Source organism: Myotis daubentonii, chromosome 11 (genome assembly GCF_963259705.1).
Source record: "Myotis daubentonii chromosome 11, mMyoDau2.1, whole genome shotgun sequence".
In the NCBI taxonomy this organism is placed as follows: domain Eukaryota; kingdom Metazoa; phylum Chordata; class Mammalia; order Chiroptera; family Vespertilionidae; genus Myotis; species Myotis daubentonii.
In genome coordinates this window covers 43,298,747-43,319,277 of record NC_081850.1, presented here as the reverse complement: position 1 = coordinate 43,319,277, position 20,531 = coordinate 43,298,747, and the positions used below count along the sequence as shown (strand labels likewise).

At 39.5% G+C, this 20,531-nt stretch overlaps 1 protein-coding gene across 5 annotated transcripts in view; it reads right to left on the bottom strand.

Annotated features, from left to right (window-relative positions):
• Positions 1–7,089: 7,089 nt before the first annotated feature.
• Positions 7,090–20,531, bottom strand: part of GCNT1 (glucosaminyl (N-acetyl) transferase 1) — a 29,949-nt gene continuing 16,507 nt past the window's right edge. For 2 of the 5 annotated variants that reach the window (XM_059656943.1, XM_059656947.1), the window contains 2 exons: positions 14,155–14,300; positions 7,090–12,318 (listed from right to left, as the gene is read on the bottom strand). In XM_059656943.1, coding sequence (XP_059512926.1) covers positions 10,883–12,169 — 1,287 coding nt within the window. In that variant the 5' untranslated portion in view covers positions 12,170–12,318; positions 14,155–14,300 and the 3' untranslated portion in view covers positions 7,090–10,882. Of the gene's footprint in view, positions 12,319–14,154; positions 14,301–19,387; positions 19,560–20,531 lie in introns of those variants that run through there. The other 3 variants (XM_059656944.1, XM_059656945.1, XM_059656948.1) reach the window with 3 other exon arrangements.

The following is a 20,531-nucleotide window of genomic DNA, read 5'->3' as shown; positions in this document are numbered from 1 at the left end:
TCAGGAGCTTCACCTGTAGGTGGCTGGGCCTACTTGTGGCCCCCCTGTTCTTTCTTGTGCCTGTCTACAGGCCAATTTCTGAATTGTTAATGCCCAGAAAGCATCCCTTCCACTCTCAAAGCACTGATAGAGATTTTCCTTCAGATTTAAGGGGAAAGACAAAGCCAGAATGACCACTTATTCTGGCCTTGGCGCTCAAAATCCAGTGTCCCAGGAACCTCTCCAGTCTTGGGCAAATTGGAATGGTTGGTCACCTGAGACCAAGAAGGTTAAGCCTCCCTTCAGAATCTCTCTTGCCCTCAAGCTCTTTTCATAGGTTCCTGGTTCCCCCCACTGCCCTACCCCCAACAGTTTTTTTTGTGTGTGTGTGGTCTTTTGAGCTGGTACCTCCTCCCCTCACATTCCTCAGCAAAATACATCCACTTGCATAATTCCCTCCGAAAGGACTCAGCCAAACAAAATTACCTGGTTCCTCACATTCCGCAAGGCCCCCCCTTCTTTGTGTGTGAGTGTGTTTATTAAATTAGCTAGAGCAACAGTGGTCATCCACAGGAAAGTACACTTAAACCGAGACGGTCTCTGAACATTGGAGGTAGACACTTGCCATATATTTTATGCCAAAACATTTCCCTCTCAAACCTCCCATGCTTTCATCCAATGTTAAGACTGACAGGACTTCTTGAAAATATTCCCTCTGTGGCTTCTCAACTCCTCTCTCTGGCTTTTCCTCCTGCCTTTTAAGACTACTATGTCTCAGGATTTTCCGCAGCCTCTCCTTGGTGACACGTCATTACAGACGATGTTCACCACGCTTTCCTCTCTTTTTTCTCCTCTCTCTCCCCACACGCCTCTGGGGGTGATTTAAGCAAGATTAAAAAACCAATTCTTTGTTTCCACCCCTTCTAATTCTCAATGCACTTGCTTTTTTTTTTTTTTTTTTTAAAGTAGATCAGGATCTGGGGAAAGAGATGGATAGTTGAGTTGGTAGAATGGAGCTGAATGGATCAAAGAAAAAACATCTTTTAAGATGCCATTTGTTACAGATTCATGTACTTCTTTGCCCTCTTTGTAAATTGAGCCACCACAATGATGGTGAACCTTTTGAGCTCAGTGTGTCAGCATTTTGAAAAACCCTAACTTAACTCTGGTGCCGTGTCACACATAGAAATTTTTTGATATTTTCAACCATAGTAAAACAAAGACTTATATTTTTGATATTTATTTTATATATTTAAATGCCATTTAACAAAGAAAAATCAACCAAAAAAATGAGTTCGCGTGTCACCTCTGACACGCGTGTCATAGGTTCGCCATCACTGCACTAACAGCAACTCTTCCCAAGATTGTTGTGAAGTGAAAACAGGTAATGTTGTAGAAAACTGAAGAAACCCAAACGACGCTCAGAGAAATGGAGTTACACAGCTTTATTACACTGGTGGTCTCAGAGGAGTTGCCTTTCAAAGTCTGAGCAAACCAATAAGGTGGAAGCCCTTCTTTTATGCCCTTTTGGTTCCTTTGTCCCCCAGATATGGATTATACTTCTGGACCTTTCGTGGGCTTTGCAAAAAGCCCCATGTGTTGGGATGGGGGTCTTGAGATCATATCTAAGGGCCTGGCCTGGTGTCAGCGCTGATAACCCCCTCCGGGGGTTGTGTCTTGTTCATGGTTTATGGCCTCTGCAAAATGTGAGCATTTAGGTCACAGGTCTTGTAAGACCAGTTTGTGGAGAAAGGGGCAGTGACTTAATTACAGGTTATCAAGAATGTACATTAGGTTGCTAGCACAGATTCAGATTGCTAGTACCCCCCCGCCCCCCCCCCCAAAAAAAATCAGGGTTACATTGGAATTAGCCTTTTAGCCTTCTCAGTAATATGTACAAAGTGTTTAGAATGTTCAGTAAAAACATGCACATCACAATGCAATAATTAATACGGGTGATGTGTTACAGAATTGTACACTTGAAACTCATATGTTATCAACCAGTATCACCCCAATACATTTAATTATTTTTTAAAAGTTCAAAAAATGTTAACTGTGGTCATTATTCCCTCAGTGGACTTTAAGAAACATACCTCAGGGGGCATTTTTCTTTGGGCAAAGAAGTAGGGAAAGCTTTTGGGGGTGGAGGGAGCAGGGAACATTTCTCCTTTGAATCAAGTTAAAGAAATTCTGACTGGGCCAGGAAGAGTTTACTAATAAGTCAGATGATAAAGGAAGTAAATTGAAATACTCAGTAACATTTAAGCTATGATTAGTTCTGCAGAAATAAATCCTTTTTAAGAAGTTTTAAAAAATATCATTCCCTATTTTTTCCAATATTTATTGATTGATTTTAGAGAGAGAGGAAGGGAGGGAATGAGAGAGAAAGAGAGAGAGAGAAACATCAATTTGTTGTTCCACTTACTTATGCATTCCTTGGTTGATTTTTTGTAAATGCCTGACCAGGGATCAAACTTGCAACCTTGGTGTATTGGGACGACTTTCTAACCAACTGAGCTACTTGGCCAAGTCAAAAAAGAATTGTGAGTTTGTTTGTTTTTTTTTTAAGAGAGAATCTTTTAAAAAAGATTTCTAATTCTGTTTCTTAGCTAATCTTAAAGGCCATCTGAACAAGGCCTTCTTAAAGGCTAATCATAAATAGCCTTCCCATGAAATGTACAAAATTCTTGAGTTAAACAAGATCCCCCTCCTGCACCAGTATTGCTCATCAAAGTTACTCCCACGATCAGATGTTCAGATGGATGCTACCCAGAGAACATGAATATTTTCAAGTCCTCCTGCTAAAGGGAACATCTGTTTTGCATTGGCATGCAGCTGAAAGAACCAGACCATTCTCACCTAACAAGCAATTAAATTAACATTTATCTGGTATCAGAAAATGAAATTCCATATATAGATTCTAAGGAGCTAGCTAGAGGCAAATCTGCTGCCAATCTAAGCATCCTGGGATCTTGAAGCCAGGTTGACAATTCCTTGTAGAACTGGTTCAAGTATTCTTCTGGTTAGAGCTGCAAAGAATTTTCTCCACTCGGGATATACAGTTGGAGCATCTGACAGGGTTACCCAGAGTATAAGACCTCAAGATGCATTGCTAAGCACTAAAGCTTAAATCTAAAAGCATTGCTGTAGGTGAAAGAGGAATCAAGAGAAAACAACTCTCCTCTTCCCCCCAAGTAAAGGCTGGCCGTGAGCAGTCTTAGTAAGACTTCCTATATGTGGAAAACGCTCCAAATAAATATTTGGCAAGCAACAATTTTATGGAGCTAGAAGGAACCACTCTCAAAATATCAAGATGTGATATTTCAGGGAGATTCTGAAAGCTCCTTTGTGTTCAATATAATTTTTTTAAACATAACTGAAATCACATTACATGTAGTCTTCCATTTTGTTTACTTCACTTAATGTATAGTGATTTTCCATGGCATTAAGTGTACTATAAGGATATTTCATACCACGTCATGAATGCAAAAAAAACCATATACTAGAGATTTATGTATTTTTACATTTCATCATAAGTAAGGATTATGACAAATAGTGGGCTTAAATGTGAATTCAGATCTTTGATTATCCCTTAGGATATTTTCCAACAAGTAAAATAATTTTGGGGGAAGCTTTAACACGCCTTCTTGCAGTATAAGCATGTTTTTCAATATGGTCTCATAAGTATTGAGGATGAATATAAAACAAACAAACAAAAACCCTACTGCCCTAGCTCAGTGGCTCAGTTGGTTGGAGCATCATCCTGAACACCAAAGGCTGTGGATTCAATTCTCGGTCAGGGCACATACCCGAGTTGCGATTGATCCCTGGTCAGGGTGCATAAAGGAGACAATTGATTAATATTTCTCTCTCACAATTATTTTTATTGTACTTCAATTTTTCATATTAGCCATTTGTACTTACCTTATTTCACCTTCTGTGAATTGTTGCAGCCTTTGTTCATTTTACTCTTGGCATCTTCATGCTTTTAACAAATGTAATAGTATAGGGGGATTGAGGGGTAATGAGGAGTGACCACTAGAGTATAGGGGTTTTTTTGCGGGGGGGGGGGCGGTGGGTGGGTGATGAAAATGTTCTAAAACTGATTGTGATGGTTATACAAAGAAACCCATTGAATTGTAAACTTTAAATGGGTGAATGGTATGGTATACAAATTTTATCTTGATAAAGCTATATTTTATTTTATTTTTTAATATATGTCTTATTGTTGATAGTATTACAGATGTCTCACATTTTCCTCCCTTTTACCCCCCTCATCCCAGCCCCTACTCACCAGGTCTTCACTACCCTGATGCCTGTGTCCATGGGCTATGTATATAGTACATAAGTTCTTTGTTTTATCTCTTCTCGTCCCTGACCCACCCCATACCCCTGGCCCACAGGGAGGTATGTCCATCTGCTTAAAGCTATTTTTTAAATAGTAGCATAAATAATTTCCACATTAAGCTACTTATTCTCCCTCTTTCAAACTCTGTTGGCAAATTTTTCAATTCTGGTTGCCTTTTGCTTTCTCATATTCAGAAGATACGTAGATACTTTTAGTTAAGTCTATAATCTGTTCCTTAATGAGCACTCCTGTTGCTTTTATTTGGAGATACCATTGCATGCAGAGATAGTCACCGATTTGTTCTTCTAGTTTTCTTGTGTGTTTTTTTATTTTCCTAATCCATCTGGATTTTGATGTAAAGTAGAAGGCTATAATATTTTCAAAATGTTCTCCAAATAGGTACTTATGATTAAGTTTACTCTTTCTTTCCTCACTATGTTCTGATGGTTTCTTTGTAATATTTTACATATATTAACACCTTTCTCTGCATTTTTATTGGTCTAAGAGTTCAAATGTTAAAGAATAGTACACTTTTAATATTTTTTGAAGTATGGCTTCAAATCTAGTATTGCAAGACTTCATTAATTCCCTCTTTGGAAGTATTCCTAGCTATTCTTGCACATTGTTTCTTTCAGATGAAATTTAGAACAATTTTATCAACACTTTGAGAATATAACTGGAGGGTTTATGGCCTCATTCATCTAGCACCTTGAAGAGGGAGCCCTGGCCAGTGTGGCTCAGTTGGTTGGAGTGTCATACTGTGCGCTGAAAGGTTGCAGGTTCAATTCCTGGTCAGGGCATATACCTAGGTTGCTGGTTCAATCCCCTTGTGGGTACATACAGGAGGCAAACCATGTTTCTCTCTCTTTCTCTTTCTCTCTGTCTCAAATCAATAAACATATCCTCTGGTGAAGATGAAAAGAGAGAGCGTGAGGGAATCTGTAAGAGTTTCCTGCTCATTTTGATTCCAGAGCAAAAGGTCAATAATATATTGCAATAGCATGAAGCTTTGGGTAAAGGTTGCAGAATCTAAGTTGGCTTAAGGATTTGGGAAAATATTGAGGGAGACTCACAATATCCCTGAGGTATGCTAGTCCATGGTAACTGTAAATGCAAATGTAAATGCAAAAAAAAAAAAAAAAAATTGTGGCCGGAACCGGTTTGGCTCAGTGGATAGAGCGTTGGCCTGCGGACTGAAAGGTCCCAGGTTCGATTCCGGTCAAGGGCATGTACCTGGGTTGCGGACACATCCCTGGTAGGGGATGTGCAGGAGGCAGCTGATTGATGTTTCTCTCTCATCGATGTTTCTAACTGTCTATCTCTCTCCCTTCCTCTCTGTAAAAAATCAATAAAATATATTTTAAAAAAAAAAATTGTGAGCTGGGGTGCAAAGGGATCGAAAAGAAAGCTGAGCCGCGGTCAACTACTATCACCAGGCTGCATTAGCAGGAATTGAGGTGAGAATAGTAGTCAGATTTGGGACTGTAAGGTGCCAAGGAATTACGAGAGTGAATGGCTCTTAGGTCTTATACAAATCAAGAAATTTGAGTCTTAGCTGAATCAAATTTGCCTTCTTTCTTCACTGGCAAGATTAAACTGGTACACGGTGGGGAAGTAAAAAGCAATATACCCTGTGTTAAGAGGGAGTCTATTATAGGGTTAATACCTTGCTTTGTGTATATATATAGTCATTTGATTATACAAACTTTTCAGCTCTGAGTAACACCTTGGATGGGGCTGGGGAGGGTGAGCTTCCAGGTGCAGCCAGGAAAACTTTCACATGGGAGATTTCTTTCTAGCATTCAAGGTGACAGGGGTGGGTCAAGGTGCCCCTCGGGCACCAGCTGCTTATCAAGTAAATTTCCAAGTAATCAATATGCCACTGTGGGATATCTGAGACAGCCTGTCTTGGACCCCAATACATTTTACCGAGCTATGATGAAAGGGAACATATTCCCATTATATCTTAAAACTTTTTTTTTTACTTAAATATGGGAAAACATAATTTTTTGGATATCTGGAGGTATTTGCTAATTTCATATTAATCCCAAAACAAGATTCCTGAGCTTTTTAGATAATCCTATCATCTACAGTAATGAGAACAGTCTTGTCTGATAGTTATAACTCATTCTAGTTTGGGCCTTAGTGCATCAAAAAAAAATTAAATCAATATTTTGATGACAAGCTCTGAAAACTTTTAAGATAGCACATGTTAAAAAAATTATTTGACAAGCAGGCTTACAAAAGATATGTAAAGCTCTCAAGCTTTGGAGAATGATCTGAGGTCAATTTTGCTACTTTCTAGGCTGTTTCATCTGAAAGGGGGCTAAATCAGGGTTTTCAAGCGGGTGAGGTGAGAGGACTGTGGAGCCAGCGCTCAGTATCTGGTGGGGAGGGGCTTCCCTTTTCCCTCTGCTGCGCCCTCCACATGGAAACCACAGCAAGTAGCAGATCCTGTGAGTATTTGTGGCCGTTGAGTAGAAAACCTGACTGGAAAACTGCTCTCCTCCCTCAGCAAAGGAAAGCTAGCAATGCCCTAGAACTCAATACTGGCTATTAAACTGCATCTTTCTAACGCCCTTTGTCTAAGTCTTTTTGCATAACCTCTGCTATCTTTCCTGCTCTTGTCAGACATTTCTGCCTGGGGAATTAATCTTGTATTTTTTAATCACTACTCACACACAACACCACATCCGCTACTAAAGTTAACATTTGAGTGCTGGTAGCTAGTGAAAAAAAGGATAATTTGTGGAGAGGAGGCATTGCTTTTGGAATGGCTGATTTTAATGGTGGTATATGACAAGTTCCAAATGCATCCAGTCATGCCCACATTAAAAAGAGTAAACTTAACAGTAACCATGTTTACCATGAAACAGTGTTGCATTTATTTTATATTTAACATAATGAGAAATTATTTGTATTTTTCTAAGCAACTGGAAAAATCCAGTTTAATTGCTCTTACAAATGAAATAAACTAAAAACATGGCTTTCACGTCCCCAAATAACTACAAAAGAAAACCCATTTATGTTATTTCATTTAAGTGAATTATACTTGACGAATGACACAAATACACATTTAGAGACCAATAACTTTCACATTCACAGGGCTGAGGGGCTGTTTACCATTGTCTGGTAATTGTCTATAAAAGAAAGAAATATTTTTGTCAACTTGTCCTTAATAAGTAATATTGAAACTTCTTGCAATACTTTATTAACTAGCATAATCCTTCTATCAAAAAATTTCAGTTTATTTATGTTCAGATTCATTTGTGAATGAGTTATAATAAATTCCTACAGCTCTTAAATGACAGTAAAAAGAAATTAGTGTTTAATAACTGACATGAAACAATTTAAATAACTTCTTAATCTTTCCCAAAGTACCTGTGTTTTGCCCCTCCTGAATGTAGTATGGGCTTCCTTTGTGTGTGTGTGTGTGTGTGTGTGTGTGTGTGTGTGTGTGTGTGTGTGTAGAATTTTTTTCTATTGATTTTTAGAGAAAGTGGGAGGGGAAGGGGAGGGGGAGGGAGAGAGGGAGGGAGGGGGAGAGAGAGAGAGAGACATTGATGTGACAGAGATACACAGATTGGTTGCCTCCTACACACGCTCTAACTAGGGCTGGGGATCAAGCCTTCAACGCAGGTACATGCCCCTTAACGGGGAATCGAACCTGTGACTCTTTGGTGAGTAGGCTGTTTCAAAAGAACTTTTTGACTCTTTAAATTTTAGCTTGTCATAGGAGTATAAATTTCATTTGCTTTAGGTTAAGCTGAAAGATATGAGTCCTGATAAACAAATTCTACATAACCCCTTTTACAGTCTTTAGCAATAGGGTAGTGTTCAGACACATTTCAACAGTACCATTCTAGAAAGATGAGGTTCCATGGCTACATAAAAGATGGTGGGTCTATAGTTTTAGTGTGGGGTTTGGGAAATGAACTCTAAAATCCTATTTTTATATCTGGGGTGAAGAAAAATCCCTTAAAACCTGTCACTTTAAATGTAAATCAGATACAATCACACTACAATAAGTGTTGAAATGAATGATAACTTTGGATGATTGTTAATTTAAAAAACTTTGCCCTAACCGGTTTGGCTCAGTGGATAGAGCATCGGCCTATGGACTCAGGGGTTCCAGGTTCGATTCCGGTCAAGGGCACATACCTTGGTTGCGGGCATGTACCCAGTAGGGAGTGTGCAGGAGGCAGCTGTTCGATGTTTCTCTCATCAATGTTTCTAACTCTCTATCCCTCTCCCTTCCTCTCTGTGAAAAATCAATAAAATATATTTTTAAAAAAACTTTTAAAAATTTACAGTTTTAATAAAATTTTTAAAAATCTATACAATTAAAAGCAAAGGGGACATGATATTAACATTCTATAACTCCAGGAGAGGGTTATATGGTATTCCCTGTACTACTGCTTATTGCTTTTTTAAAAAAATTCTCACGTGAAAGTATGTATATTGATTTTAGAGAGAGTTAGGGAAAGCGAAACATCGATGTGAGATGTGCATGCCCTCATCAAACCCACATGCCCTGACTGGGAATCAAACCTCTTTGGTGCCCTGTACTATTGCTTTTAAATTTTTTATTAATTTGCAAATTTTTGAAATAAAATAAAAAAAATCCATAAAACAAGACACCATGACTGAAGTAGAAATACAAGACACAGACACAAAGTATGCACCACTGAACATCATTGGTTTTAAAGAAAAATGCCCTATTTATAGGTAAAATCTTTCTGCTGAAAGAGAATGGGAGAAACATTTGACATGCATTAAAAGAGCAAACTGGGTTAGAAGGGAACAGGGATGAAACCCCAAGCATGTAGCACCCTAAGCAATGTTATCTCTTGAGTTTTCCAAATATCAAATCATGCAAAACACAGCCATCCACTGACTTGCACGCTTATAAATGATAAAGGTTTAAAAAACATGAAACTTTTGTTTAGGACAGTCAGTATAACAAACTTCTCCATAAAATGAAAATGTTTTCTAACTTTGAGGAATAAAAATGTTTTCTCAGTTGAAGGCCTGAAAACTGACATTATGAATTTCTCATATATTATTTAAGTTGGCTATGCTTTAAAAATAAAGTACATGGTTTGATTTTTGTTTAAAGTCACATTTCCTGTTAGCTCTTCGGCTGAACAGTATCAGCTTAGCAAAAGAGCAAGTTTGTTGTTGTTTTTAAATATCTTCATTTACTTTGAGATGAGACAGCAAATAGCAACCTCAAATTATCTGTCTTTTTGGTGAAAAAGTAGAGTAAAAATCATATGCTCGGAGTAATACCGATACTGAAATAATCCGCCTCAAACCTAATGGCTCCTTTCAGATTCCCAGGCCTTCAAGTTCACCGTGCAGTAGACCAACAGAACACCTCTTCCTTCCTCATAGGTTCTGAGAGAGAGAAACATACAACCCAAGGGCTAAGAAGCGACCAATGGGCAGGTGACATGAAGAAGCAAGGACAATGAAACCAGTTTCTTTCAAATTATAGGGGACACTAGGATGCAAGACTCTGGGAGGTTGGATAGAGACAAAGAGCAACAGCCTTCATTTCTAGGGACAGTGCCAACTGCTGGTTTTTAACCCTCACCGTGGGCCTCAGAAATGGGCAAAATATGACTCCTCCCCCTCCATACCTTTCTGTCTTAGTTCTCTACACTAATTACTGTCAATCAATTCATATACTAGAACTGAGGCAGTACTATGGGGTAATGAAAAGCAAGTTTTTATATAGCTTGATAGCAGGGTCTAGAGATGGCAGAGAGCAGTAGAGAGACAAATATTTTCAAAATTGAGTGTTACTCTGTAGAAACTATCATCATAAACAAAGATATCTTAACTCTTTTAATAACCTAAGATACCTTTTCTAATAATCTAAGATGATTCATAGAATCAACTAAACCAGAAATTGCCAGGTTTTTTTGTTTTTAAAAACATACGTACATTGGTAGAAGCAAAAATTACTCAGAAACATTTACATTCAGTCAAGCCCGTTTTTTCCAAGTTCCCTGAGATGACATAGATACAATACACAGCACAATGTTGCAGCAGACAGTAAATTATATTCACAAGAATCATTTACAGTAATGTCAATTTTCTAATTCAACAAATAGAACCTACAAAATAAATTATACCCTCATGATTGGTTGCTGCTGTAAATTTATTCAAACTGGGAAGACTGGCATATTAAAAGCTCTCAAAGCAATTTTGGCACAGGTTAAATCTTATCATTTGGTGAAGTCCCTGAGCTCTTTTAACAGGCTGGTTGTTGCACTGGGCCTCTTCCGGGCCACCTGGGTCACCTCTCCCAACAGTGCCTTGCAACTTGCCTTGGCCTCACATTAACTCTAAGTCAAGGTTTAATGCCATAACCTTTCTAACCGGGTGTGCTCTGCAGAGACCATGTGCATTCTCTGAAAAGAAGATTTAGAGTCCCTGCTCTAAACCCCTACAGTGTTTCTGATGTTAATTAATAAAGCCGAAGAATCAGATGGGATACATCTCATGTAGCCACCTTATTATTTCTAAAATTGTCTACAGTAAATGTCAGTGTTTTAACGTCTCCAGGGCTTTAAGCCTCAGATGCTCATCCAAACACTGGATGGCAAAGAGGTCAATGTCCATGTCAAACTTATTGGCAAACAAGTGGTGCTTGCGCAGTATCCAGTTCAAGTCACCTGCTCCAAAAACACACACAGAGCGCACGTGCACCCCGTTGCAGGGTGGATAGGGTGCGCCCTTGTAAACGTCACCTTCAAAGTACTGCCATTTGACAAACCTAGCAATTGCTTGCATATCGGACATGTCGTACTTATGACTTAAGGACAGTGAGCCAGGGACTTCAGGTATCCTCTGAATAGTGGCCCAGAGATACTCGTCCGGGCTATAGGTGTCTTTTGCCCACTCCATAAACTTCTGGATTTTTTCATTCTCTAGAACGTACTCTACGTACTTCCTGCTGACCACGAAATAAGCACTGCCCGAAAACAGAGGCGTTTCAAGAGGAGGTTGCACTTTGTCAGTCCCCGTATTTGTCAGCTTTCCATCCACCACTACATAGTGCTTTTTCCACCTTTCTTTTTTATGGGATGGCATTCTCTCCGTCTCTAGGTTGTTTTCTCCCATTAGTGACTTGAGCTTCCTGACAATTTCCAGGTTGGTTTTAATAGGAAAATCCATGCCGCAAAGGTTGATCAGGTACTTCCAGCCTGCGTCTCTTTTGTGGAGGTCCCGCATACAGTTGAGGTCGGCCTGGACCCGACTCCACGATGCGTACACCACAGTCTCCAGCTGACTGGCCACAAAGACGTTACTGAAACAGGATGCAATGCCAGTCACCGCGGCCAGGAAGGAATCCTCCGATTTCTTGTCCACATGAATGCAATAGAAATTCTGAGGCATGTAGATGGCCCTCAGGAGCCTGTCAAACATTTCAATTTTGTGATGAACCACTATGGAATATGCTATTGGAAACTCTGCCTCTTCTCTGCTCAGAGGTTCTACAATGTATTTGCGTCTCTTGATGAAAGAAGTGCAATCACTAGTCATGTTTATATAGTCATGGGTTGTCCATCGAGGGCGCCTTCCAAATTGCACTGTCAGAATCTCCAGCTTTACCTTTTCGATTTCGGCCACATCACCCTGTAAAACTTTGGTGCAGTTGATATTACTATTAGGATTCTCTCCAACTAGATCCAAATGTTCAATGCTCAGAAATTCGGGCTTTTGATAAATTCTTAAAACAGAGAAGGCGACGAGGGAAAAAACTAGAAACAAGAAGTAGTATTTAGTGGGATAAGAAAAAAGTCTCCTCCTCAGCAACTTCCTTAGCATTTCCAACAACAATCGGGGACTTTCCTTTTTCTAAGGGCAGTCTTCCAGGTTTCCAGCAGTAATGATTTTATCTCTGCCGTGGCCTTGTGAGTTTTCGGTTTGCATTTATCAGAAGTGCGAAGGCATCTTTAAGTGGAAAAGAGCAAGAACTAGAAGAAAACAGAAAGGATACCTGTAAGTACAGTCTTCCATGACATCTTCTCAGGCTCAAAACTATCCTCTTTGCTATGAGGTCAGATTTTTAAAATAAAAACAGTGAGTCAAGCAAAGGAAAAGGGGTATTGTAATAGAAACCCACAGTCTCTTGTATTAATGCCACATTGTTTTAAAAAAAAACAAACAAAAAAACCAAGTATAAGGATGTGCTAAAATATCTTACAATAAGCATTTTACCTCTAAGTGTAGAACACAGTTGAAGACCTAGGCCAGTGATGGCGAACCTTTTGAGCTCAGCATGTCAGCATTTTGAAAAACCCTAACTTGCCTTAACCGGTTTGGCTCAGTGGAAAAACCCTAACTTAACTCTGGTGCTGAGTCACAATAGAAATTTTTTGATATTTGCAACCATAGTAAAACAAAGACATATTTTTGATATTTATTTTATATGTTTAAATGCCATTTAACAAAGAAAAATTAACCAAAAAAATGAGTTCGCATGTCACCTCTGACACGAGTGTCATAGGTTCGCCGTCACTGACCTAGGCTATACGTACTGAACTCTCCATAGCTGGTGGGTTTTTGATCCTGTGCCAGTTCTAAGTAGCACCCCTTATCTTGAAATTATTACTAATCTGGGTTCTTACTGACAGGTCCATTAATGCCCATCAGTTGACATCAACAGGCCCAAATATTTGAAGAGATCAGACCCATTTAGCTCTTCACCAATTTAGGATTGGGGATGCACTTAGGAGATGTTCAAAAATGGCTGTAACTTCTAAGGAAACTTTGAAGGAAAAGCTTGTCAATGGAATTTTCGAACTGGACCAGAAAAGCTCAGCTAAAACCAGGCCACATTTGGAACTGTTTTGGATTGACCTCATTTAGTTCAGTTCTACGCCAGGCATCAAAAGAAGAAAACACTCACCAATTGCCGAAACCGGTTTGGCTCAGTGGATAGAGCGTCGGCCTACGGACTGAAAGGTCCCAGGTTCAATTCCGGTCAAGGGCATGTACCTGGGTTGCGGGCATATCCCCAGTAGGAGATGTGCAGGAGGCAGCTGATCGATGTTTCTCTCTCATCGATGTTTCTAACTCTCTATCTCTCTCCCTTCCTCTCTGTAAAAAATCAATAAAATATATTTAAAAAAAAAAAAAACACTCACCAATTCAGAACAGAGAGACAGGTTTGCATTTCTTGCATTGATTATAACAGGTAATAATAATTTAGACTTTCAGAGAATAAAAGTGGTACACAAATTGTAACTTAGGACAAAATTTGTGTCTCTATTCAAATTCCAGGAACCCAACTCACTTTTTTTAAAAATTGATTTGAGAGAGAGAAGGAGAAAGGGAGTGAGAGACAGAAAAAAACAAAACACATTTATTTGTTGTTCTAGTTGGCTGTGCATTTGCTGTTGATTCTTACATGTGGCCTGACCAGAGATCAAACTCGCAACCCTGGCGTATCAGGATGACATTCTAACCAACTGAGCATACCTGGCCAGGCCTAACTCACCCTTAATTATATAAAATGTTTACAAATATTTAAATATTGTTTTATTGTCAAAAATCAATTTTATAACCTGGCAATTCATTCTATAACTAAGTGCTACTGTTCTAACAAAACCAAATACCATCAAGTACCTCCATATCAGATTTATAGAGATTTTAAAACTTATTTTCAACACCAGAATTGGCACTAGAACTTTTAAATACTTAATTAGGAAATAAATTGTGAATATTAATCATACAAATAAAAATAAATAATTGACAACTATTAGTATAATGTTAAAATAAGTGCTTATATATATTTTTTTCTTTTTTACCATTTATAATTAAGGAAAGTGTGACTCATTTAGTTCTTTGAGTCAGGTAACATTCTCGCACATGTAGAGTGCTTCTCATGCAGTCAGGTTTCTTAATTCTACCAGGCATCCAGCAATGGTTATGTCCCATGAGGCTTTAAAAAAATCTGTGAAATGAAAAGGGAAAAGCGTGAAGGAATGTAATGCACACATAAGTATACAGACACTCAGTAAGCATGCTGATGAACTAATCCTACAAATTCACTATTTTTCCCCCTCAAAATTATGGCTGGCTGACTTCTCATTTTAACATTTCCTTCTCTCTAGTCTTATTTTTCCAGTGCTATGTTTGTGGCTTCCTAAAGGTTTGAAAACACCCCACAATTTAGTTCAAGTACTTTCAATGAAAACTCTAGTAGTATGTCCCAAAGTGTGTGTCAAGGAATAGTTTGATGGTCCAATATGATTGGAGAATCCAACATATCCTATCCCTACTGTGAAGGTGCCCAATGCTCACTGGCTCATTAAAGATAGTCCTGAAATTGAATTAGCTGATTTCCTCATCTTCTTCCAACTATCTTGTCTACCACCCTACTCCAATCCTCTACTAGAAAGCAAGCACTGGGAAATCCTGGTAAAATACATAACCATCTCAACCATTAAAACTTCAGATTCCTAAACAAATTATTCCTTTAAGCAAGTCCTGCTCCTTATTGGTTCAAGGCATTTGAAGAAATCTCTGTCTAATCATTAGGAGACCTCTAAGCTAACTGAACAGAGACTTAAGTGGCCTCACACAACAAAGAATATAGAGTTTAGAAAATTAACTCAGGAGAGCCACTAAACAAACAAACGGCAATACCACCAAACCCCAGGTAGAGCAGGGGTAGATTTCCAGAGTTGACACATTATAAAATGTCTACTTTCAACAACAAAAATTACAAGGCACATAAAGAAACATGAGCCCTAGCTGTTTTGGCTCAGTGGATAGAGTGTCAGCTTGCAGACTGAAGGGTCCCAGGTTCGATTCCAGTCAATGGCACATGCCTGGATTGTGAGCTCAATCCCCAGTAGGGGGAGTGCAGGAGGCAGTCAATCAATGATTCTCATTATTGATGTTTCTATCTTTCCCTCTCCCTTTCTCTCTGAAATCAATAAAAATATATTTAAAAAAAGAAAGAAACATAAACTCTGGCCACACAAGAAAAAAGCAGTAATAAAACCTGTCCCTGAGAAAGCCCAGAGGTTGGACAGAGGAAAGACTTTAAGTTGGCTATTATAAATATGTTCAGAGAATTAAAAAAACAAAACTAAACTAAACTAAAAGTATGAGAATAATATTTAACCAAACTGAGAATATCAATAAAAAGATAGAAATTATAAAAAAAAAAAAAAGGACCAATAGAAATCTGGAATTGTAAGTACAATAACTGGCCCTAGCCAAACCGGTTTGGCTCAGTGGATGGAGCGTCGGCCTGCGGACTGAAGGGTCCCAGGTTCGATTCCGGTCAAGGGCATGTACCTTGGTTGCGGGCATATCCCCAGTAGGGAGTGTGCGGGAGGCAGCTGGTCGATGTTTCTCTCTCATCGATGTTTCTAACTCTCTGTCCCTCTCCCTTCCTCTCTGTAAAAATCAATAAAATATATTTAAAAAAATAAAAAAAATTAAAAAAAAATAACTGGCCCTGGCTGGTGTGGCTCAGTTGGTTAAGTGTCATTCCATGTACCAATTCCCAGTCAGGGCACATGCCCAGATTGAGGGCTCAATCCCCAGTCAGGGTGTGTGCAGAAGGCAACCGATTGATGTTTCTCTCACATTGATTTCATAAAGAACATAGATCCCTTGAAGAATATGGGGTGAGAATAGTCAATGAGGCCAATGACTGAAGAATAAGAACCACTCTAAATACAAAAGCTCATGAATTCTGAAAGAGTAAGAAAAATACACACACCAAGTCTTCCTCACCAACAATCTACTTCAGGACTTGGCAACTGTCTTAGTGAGTGCCCTGGAGAAAATCCTGCACTAAAACACCCATGCCTCTCCTGAAAGAGAAGACTTCCTTGTGAATCCTGCCATGAGTATTTTTTAAGAGAAAAACACAACCTAAGAAGAAATGGAGGAAGAAAATAATTTCATCAAAGAAAAGAAGGGAAACCAGTACCTAAAGGCAATGGTTCTTAATTCGTGGCTTTTTGAAATTAAAACCAAGCAGCACAAGAATGCTAAGTTCTATAAATACTGAAAATAAACTCTGCTTTTTTATAATGCTAGTAATAAGAAAAGCTAGTCCAGGAAGGGGACGAGAAGAAAAGTATCAAATGCACCTGAGGTAACTACAGTCACTAGAAGTGTTCTAATATAAAGTGGACAGCTCCAGTCAGTCAGCCTTAGGGTGCAGTTGAGTACTCACTGGAGTGGGAGGACAGACAAAATGACCTCGGAAAAGTGAGAGAAGAGGCAGCAAGTAAAATCTGAGAAGCAGATGGATGAAAGGCAACTGATTAAACGGACCTGAGAATCCCAGGCTTAACAGTAAGGAAAGAAAGAACCAGCTCTGTTTATGCTACAGGATCTTCAAAAGGTTCAGGGAAATGTTGGCACAGATACCAGTGGGGATTGGGAGTGTTGTGGGATGGTGTGTGTGTGTGTGTGTGTGTGTGTGTGTGTGTGTGTGTGTGTGTTTAAGAGTATTGACTGGCAGCTGTTTAGAAAACAACTGGGTGTCTGCCACAAAACCTGACAGAGACCCAGCATTTAGCTTCTGCAGAGGTTCTCCAGGCTGGGGCACAGCAAGCATAATGGAAAGCAGGGTTCCCAATCAGGAAACAGTGGAACTAAGCGAACCCAAGGACAAAAAGACAATGACTATTGAAATCTCATTCCCTGTTTCCAGCTATCAGCCCCTAGAACTTAGGCAGTCAAGCCAACACAGAAATCTATTTACTAGGGAATGCAACAAGGTCGAGACTTAAATATGTTGCTTACGTTAGGAATTCTCCAAAAATGTTCAAAGGAAACAGACCGTGCACAGGAAAAAGAAAACTAATAATATTCTCAGATGAGAAAAGAGCCGGGCTGGTGTGGCTCAATTAGGTTTCCAGGGGGATGGGGGGTGGGGGGGGGGGAATAAACCATATAAGAAGGATTTGAAGCAGAAAATGTCTTCATGTTTCATAAAAATCAACCACAGAAGCCAGATAATGGATCAATGCCTTCAAAGTGCTGAAGGCAATTGAATTCCAGATAAGAATTCTTAGAACCATATAACTACTAAATAAATTTAGGGTTAAGTAAAAACATTTTAATACAGGCAAGGTCTCAAAATATTTCACTTTATGCACCCTTTCTCAGGAAGATACTGGAGCATGAGCTCCATCAAAACTAAAGTATAAATCAAGAAAGGGGAAAATACTAGAATCAGAAAGGGTATCTACCATAAGAAGAAGAAAAGGAAACCCCAGGGTGATAGTAAAGGAGCATCCTAGGGTGTGGCAGGCCATCAGACAACCACAGCAGGCTGGAGCAGATCAGAAGGCCCTGGGAGCGGTATCTCCAAGAAGATGAAACTGACGGAGATAAACATGAAGCACTGATTCAAACAGCTGGCAGAGTTTGGGGGATGAGTTTGTAATAAATACATTGGAAACAAAGCAAATGAAGGGGGTTGCGAAGGTAACTATTGACTCCAAAAGAATCTATGGTCTTTTCCGGATCTAAAATTTCATGGTTTGAAATGGCTAAGGTGTTACTTTCTATTTTAGTAAATCCTAGTTATGATTATGAGAGAAACTAAGATTTATTATATGCATATAACACACACATTATACTCCGTGGCTTAGCTCTGAAGAACAGTCTTTTTATTGTTGTTGATGTTGTTAATCCTTACCCAAGAATATTTTTCCATTGTGTTTTTTTGTTTTTGTGGGGGTTTTTTAGAGAGAGTGGAAGGGAAGTGGAAAGGCAGAGAGAAAGAAACACTGATGTGAGAGGGACACATTGATTGGTTGCCTCCCACACGTGCCCCAACTAGGACCAGGGATAGAGCCTGCAACCTAAGTACGTGCCCTTGACCGGAAACGAACCCAGGACCCTTCAATCTGCAGGCCAATGCTCTATCCACTAAGCTAAACTGGCTAGGGTGAGCATTAGTCTTTTTTTTTTTTTTTTTATTGCTTAAAGTATTACAAAGGGTATTACATATGTATCCATTTTATCCCCCCGCCCTAGACAGTCCCCTAGCCTCCCCTATCACCCAGTGTCTTATGTCCATTGGTTATGCTTATATGCATGCATACAAGTCCTTTAGTTGATCTCTTACCCCCCTACCTCCTGCCCCCCAACCCTCCCCGGCCTTCCCGCTGCAGTTTGACAATCTGTTTGAGGCAGCTCTGCCTCTGTATCTATTATTGTTCAAAAGTTTAGAATGGTCTCTATTGTCCATGAATGAGTGAGATCATGTGGTATTTTTCCTTTATTGACTGGCTTATTTCACGAGCATTAGTCTTAATAATGTAAATAATGCCTTTCCCATAAAGATTCATAAACCATATAAGGGCACAGAGCAATGGGAAAGATGGGTGTGGAAAGAAAAGGGTTGTATACTTTGCATCACAAAACTGGGCATGGGGATGTTTTGAATTGCTGCTCCAAGGAAAAGGCCTCTTTATAAGTTTATTTCACCACCTCCCGTCTTCAACAGCTCAAAATGGCGAGGATCAGACAGAAAAAACAAAGTGGAGGAAAACAGTACAAGTCAGTGCAGGATTGTTTTCACAGAGATCAGCATATGAGATATGTGTAAGAGGAGTTCAAGAACCACTGATGATCAAATCTAGATTTCAGCTTGGAATACATAAGAAACATTAGAAGACCTTACAATGTAAAAAACTGAAAGCTATAGAGGTTTCCAAAATTAAAATCTACTACATGATTAGTACATCTCTATATTTTAAAATGAACCAATTCTAAAAGATGATATTCATCACAGTCACACACTTACTAGTTTAATTTAGAGAAATATCACCATACAGAGAAGAAAATGAAAGAACTGTTTAAAGAAATGAGCTACATGTGGCTCGGGCTATATTTTTCATAATTCCTTTTTTAATAATAAAAAGAAGGCAAAACAGGAAGAGGGAGGCAGGAGGGAATAATATATATTTTGTTATATGTTAGTATGACATAACATATTCAGAACCCGAAGAGAGGAATTTAACATATTTAGAGGACTACACATACACACGTACATACCTCTAAGAACAATCAATCAGGATTTTCCTGTTCAGCCTCTCATTATACCTGAGCTTCTAGACAAGAAGCAAGATAGGAAGGGCTCTGCGCGGATTAGCTTTAACCTTTATGAAAGTTAAAGCTGGCAGATATACTGTCAACTGTAAGGAAAGGGGTAGAATTCAAAATAATAACTCTTCTCAACAATTCCCATCAAAGTTATTCCAGTTTAAGTCCAAACAAAGGTATTAGAGAGAAGAATAACTTTCTCCACCAATTGCCTAATTCCCTTTTTTTTTTAAAGTAGAAGTATTCTTTCTTTAAAAAGTACATAGGCATGTGCACACACATATACTACACATCCGTGTGTCTGCATAGGAATGCATAGACAAAGGTGGATGGTTACATCAGGTCCACGACCCATTGCCCTGATGCAGCAGGAAGCGTGGTCTAAGTTAGGTCAGTTGGCCGATAGTCCCACTGAACATTCTTCCAGGGCTCAATATCACTGACTCTCCAAGGACTATTGTTCTGTGGCCCAGAGGCTGCTGTGACTGGAGCAAAATACCCACTTACTGTGCTTGATGCCAAAGCCATGCAAATACCTCAGAGGATCCTGACTCAAGTAAGGTGCCCAAATGCCACCCAAAACAGACCAAGGGAGAGAGCAGGGAGCAGCTCAGATACCAAAACAACCCCTTGCCATTCAGGGTGATCTTTCCACCATCTGGGCCTCCGTGGCCTCACCTCGTCTGGGGGCACTTGGTCTCTGTTCCCATCCACTGGGTTGCCATGCCAGGAGGACAGTGTGTGCGGCCCTTGGTGACTCCCTGTGGTGAACTGCCTGACATGTCTGAGGTCTCCCATTGAAACAAAACCAAGACCCCAACCATGCTGGCCCCTCTGGACTGGCCAGGAAAAGCCCTGGGTTCCTCATAACTGAGCACCATGGTTAAAAATACCAGGCTTCACAGTTTAGGCCATTATGTCCTCAAATTCATTCCAGAGTTTTCTTGGGCTCCAGCCAAGGACATATTGGCAATAAGAGGTCTTCTATAGCCAGCACAAAAAGGGGGCTTTCTCCATGAAATCAGGTATTACAGCTAAAGCTAGATGGTGTGATGAAGGGAGAGGGTGGCCCAAACCATGTCTCCCTTCTTCAGAC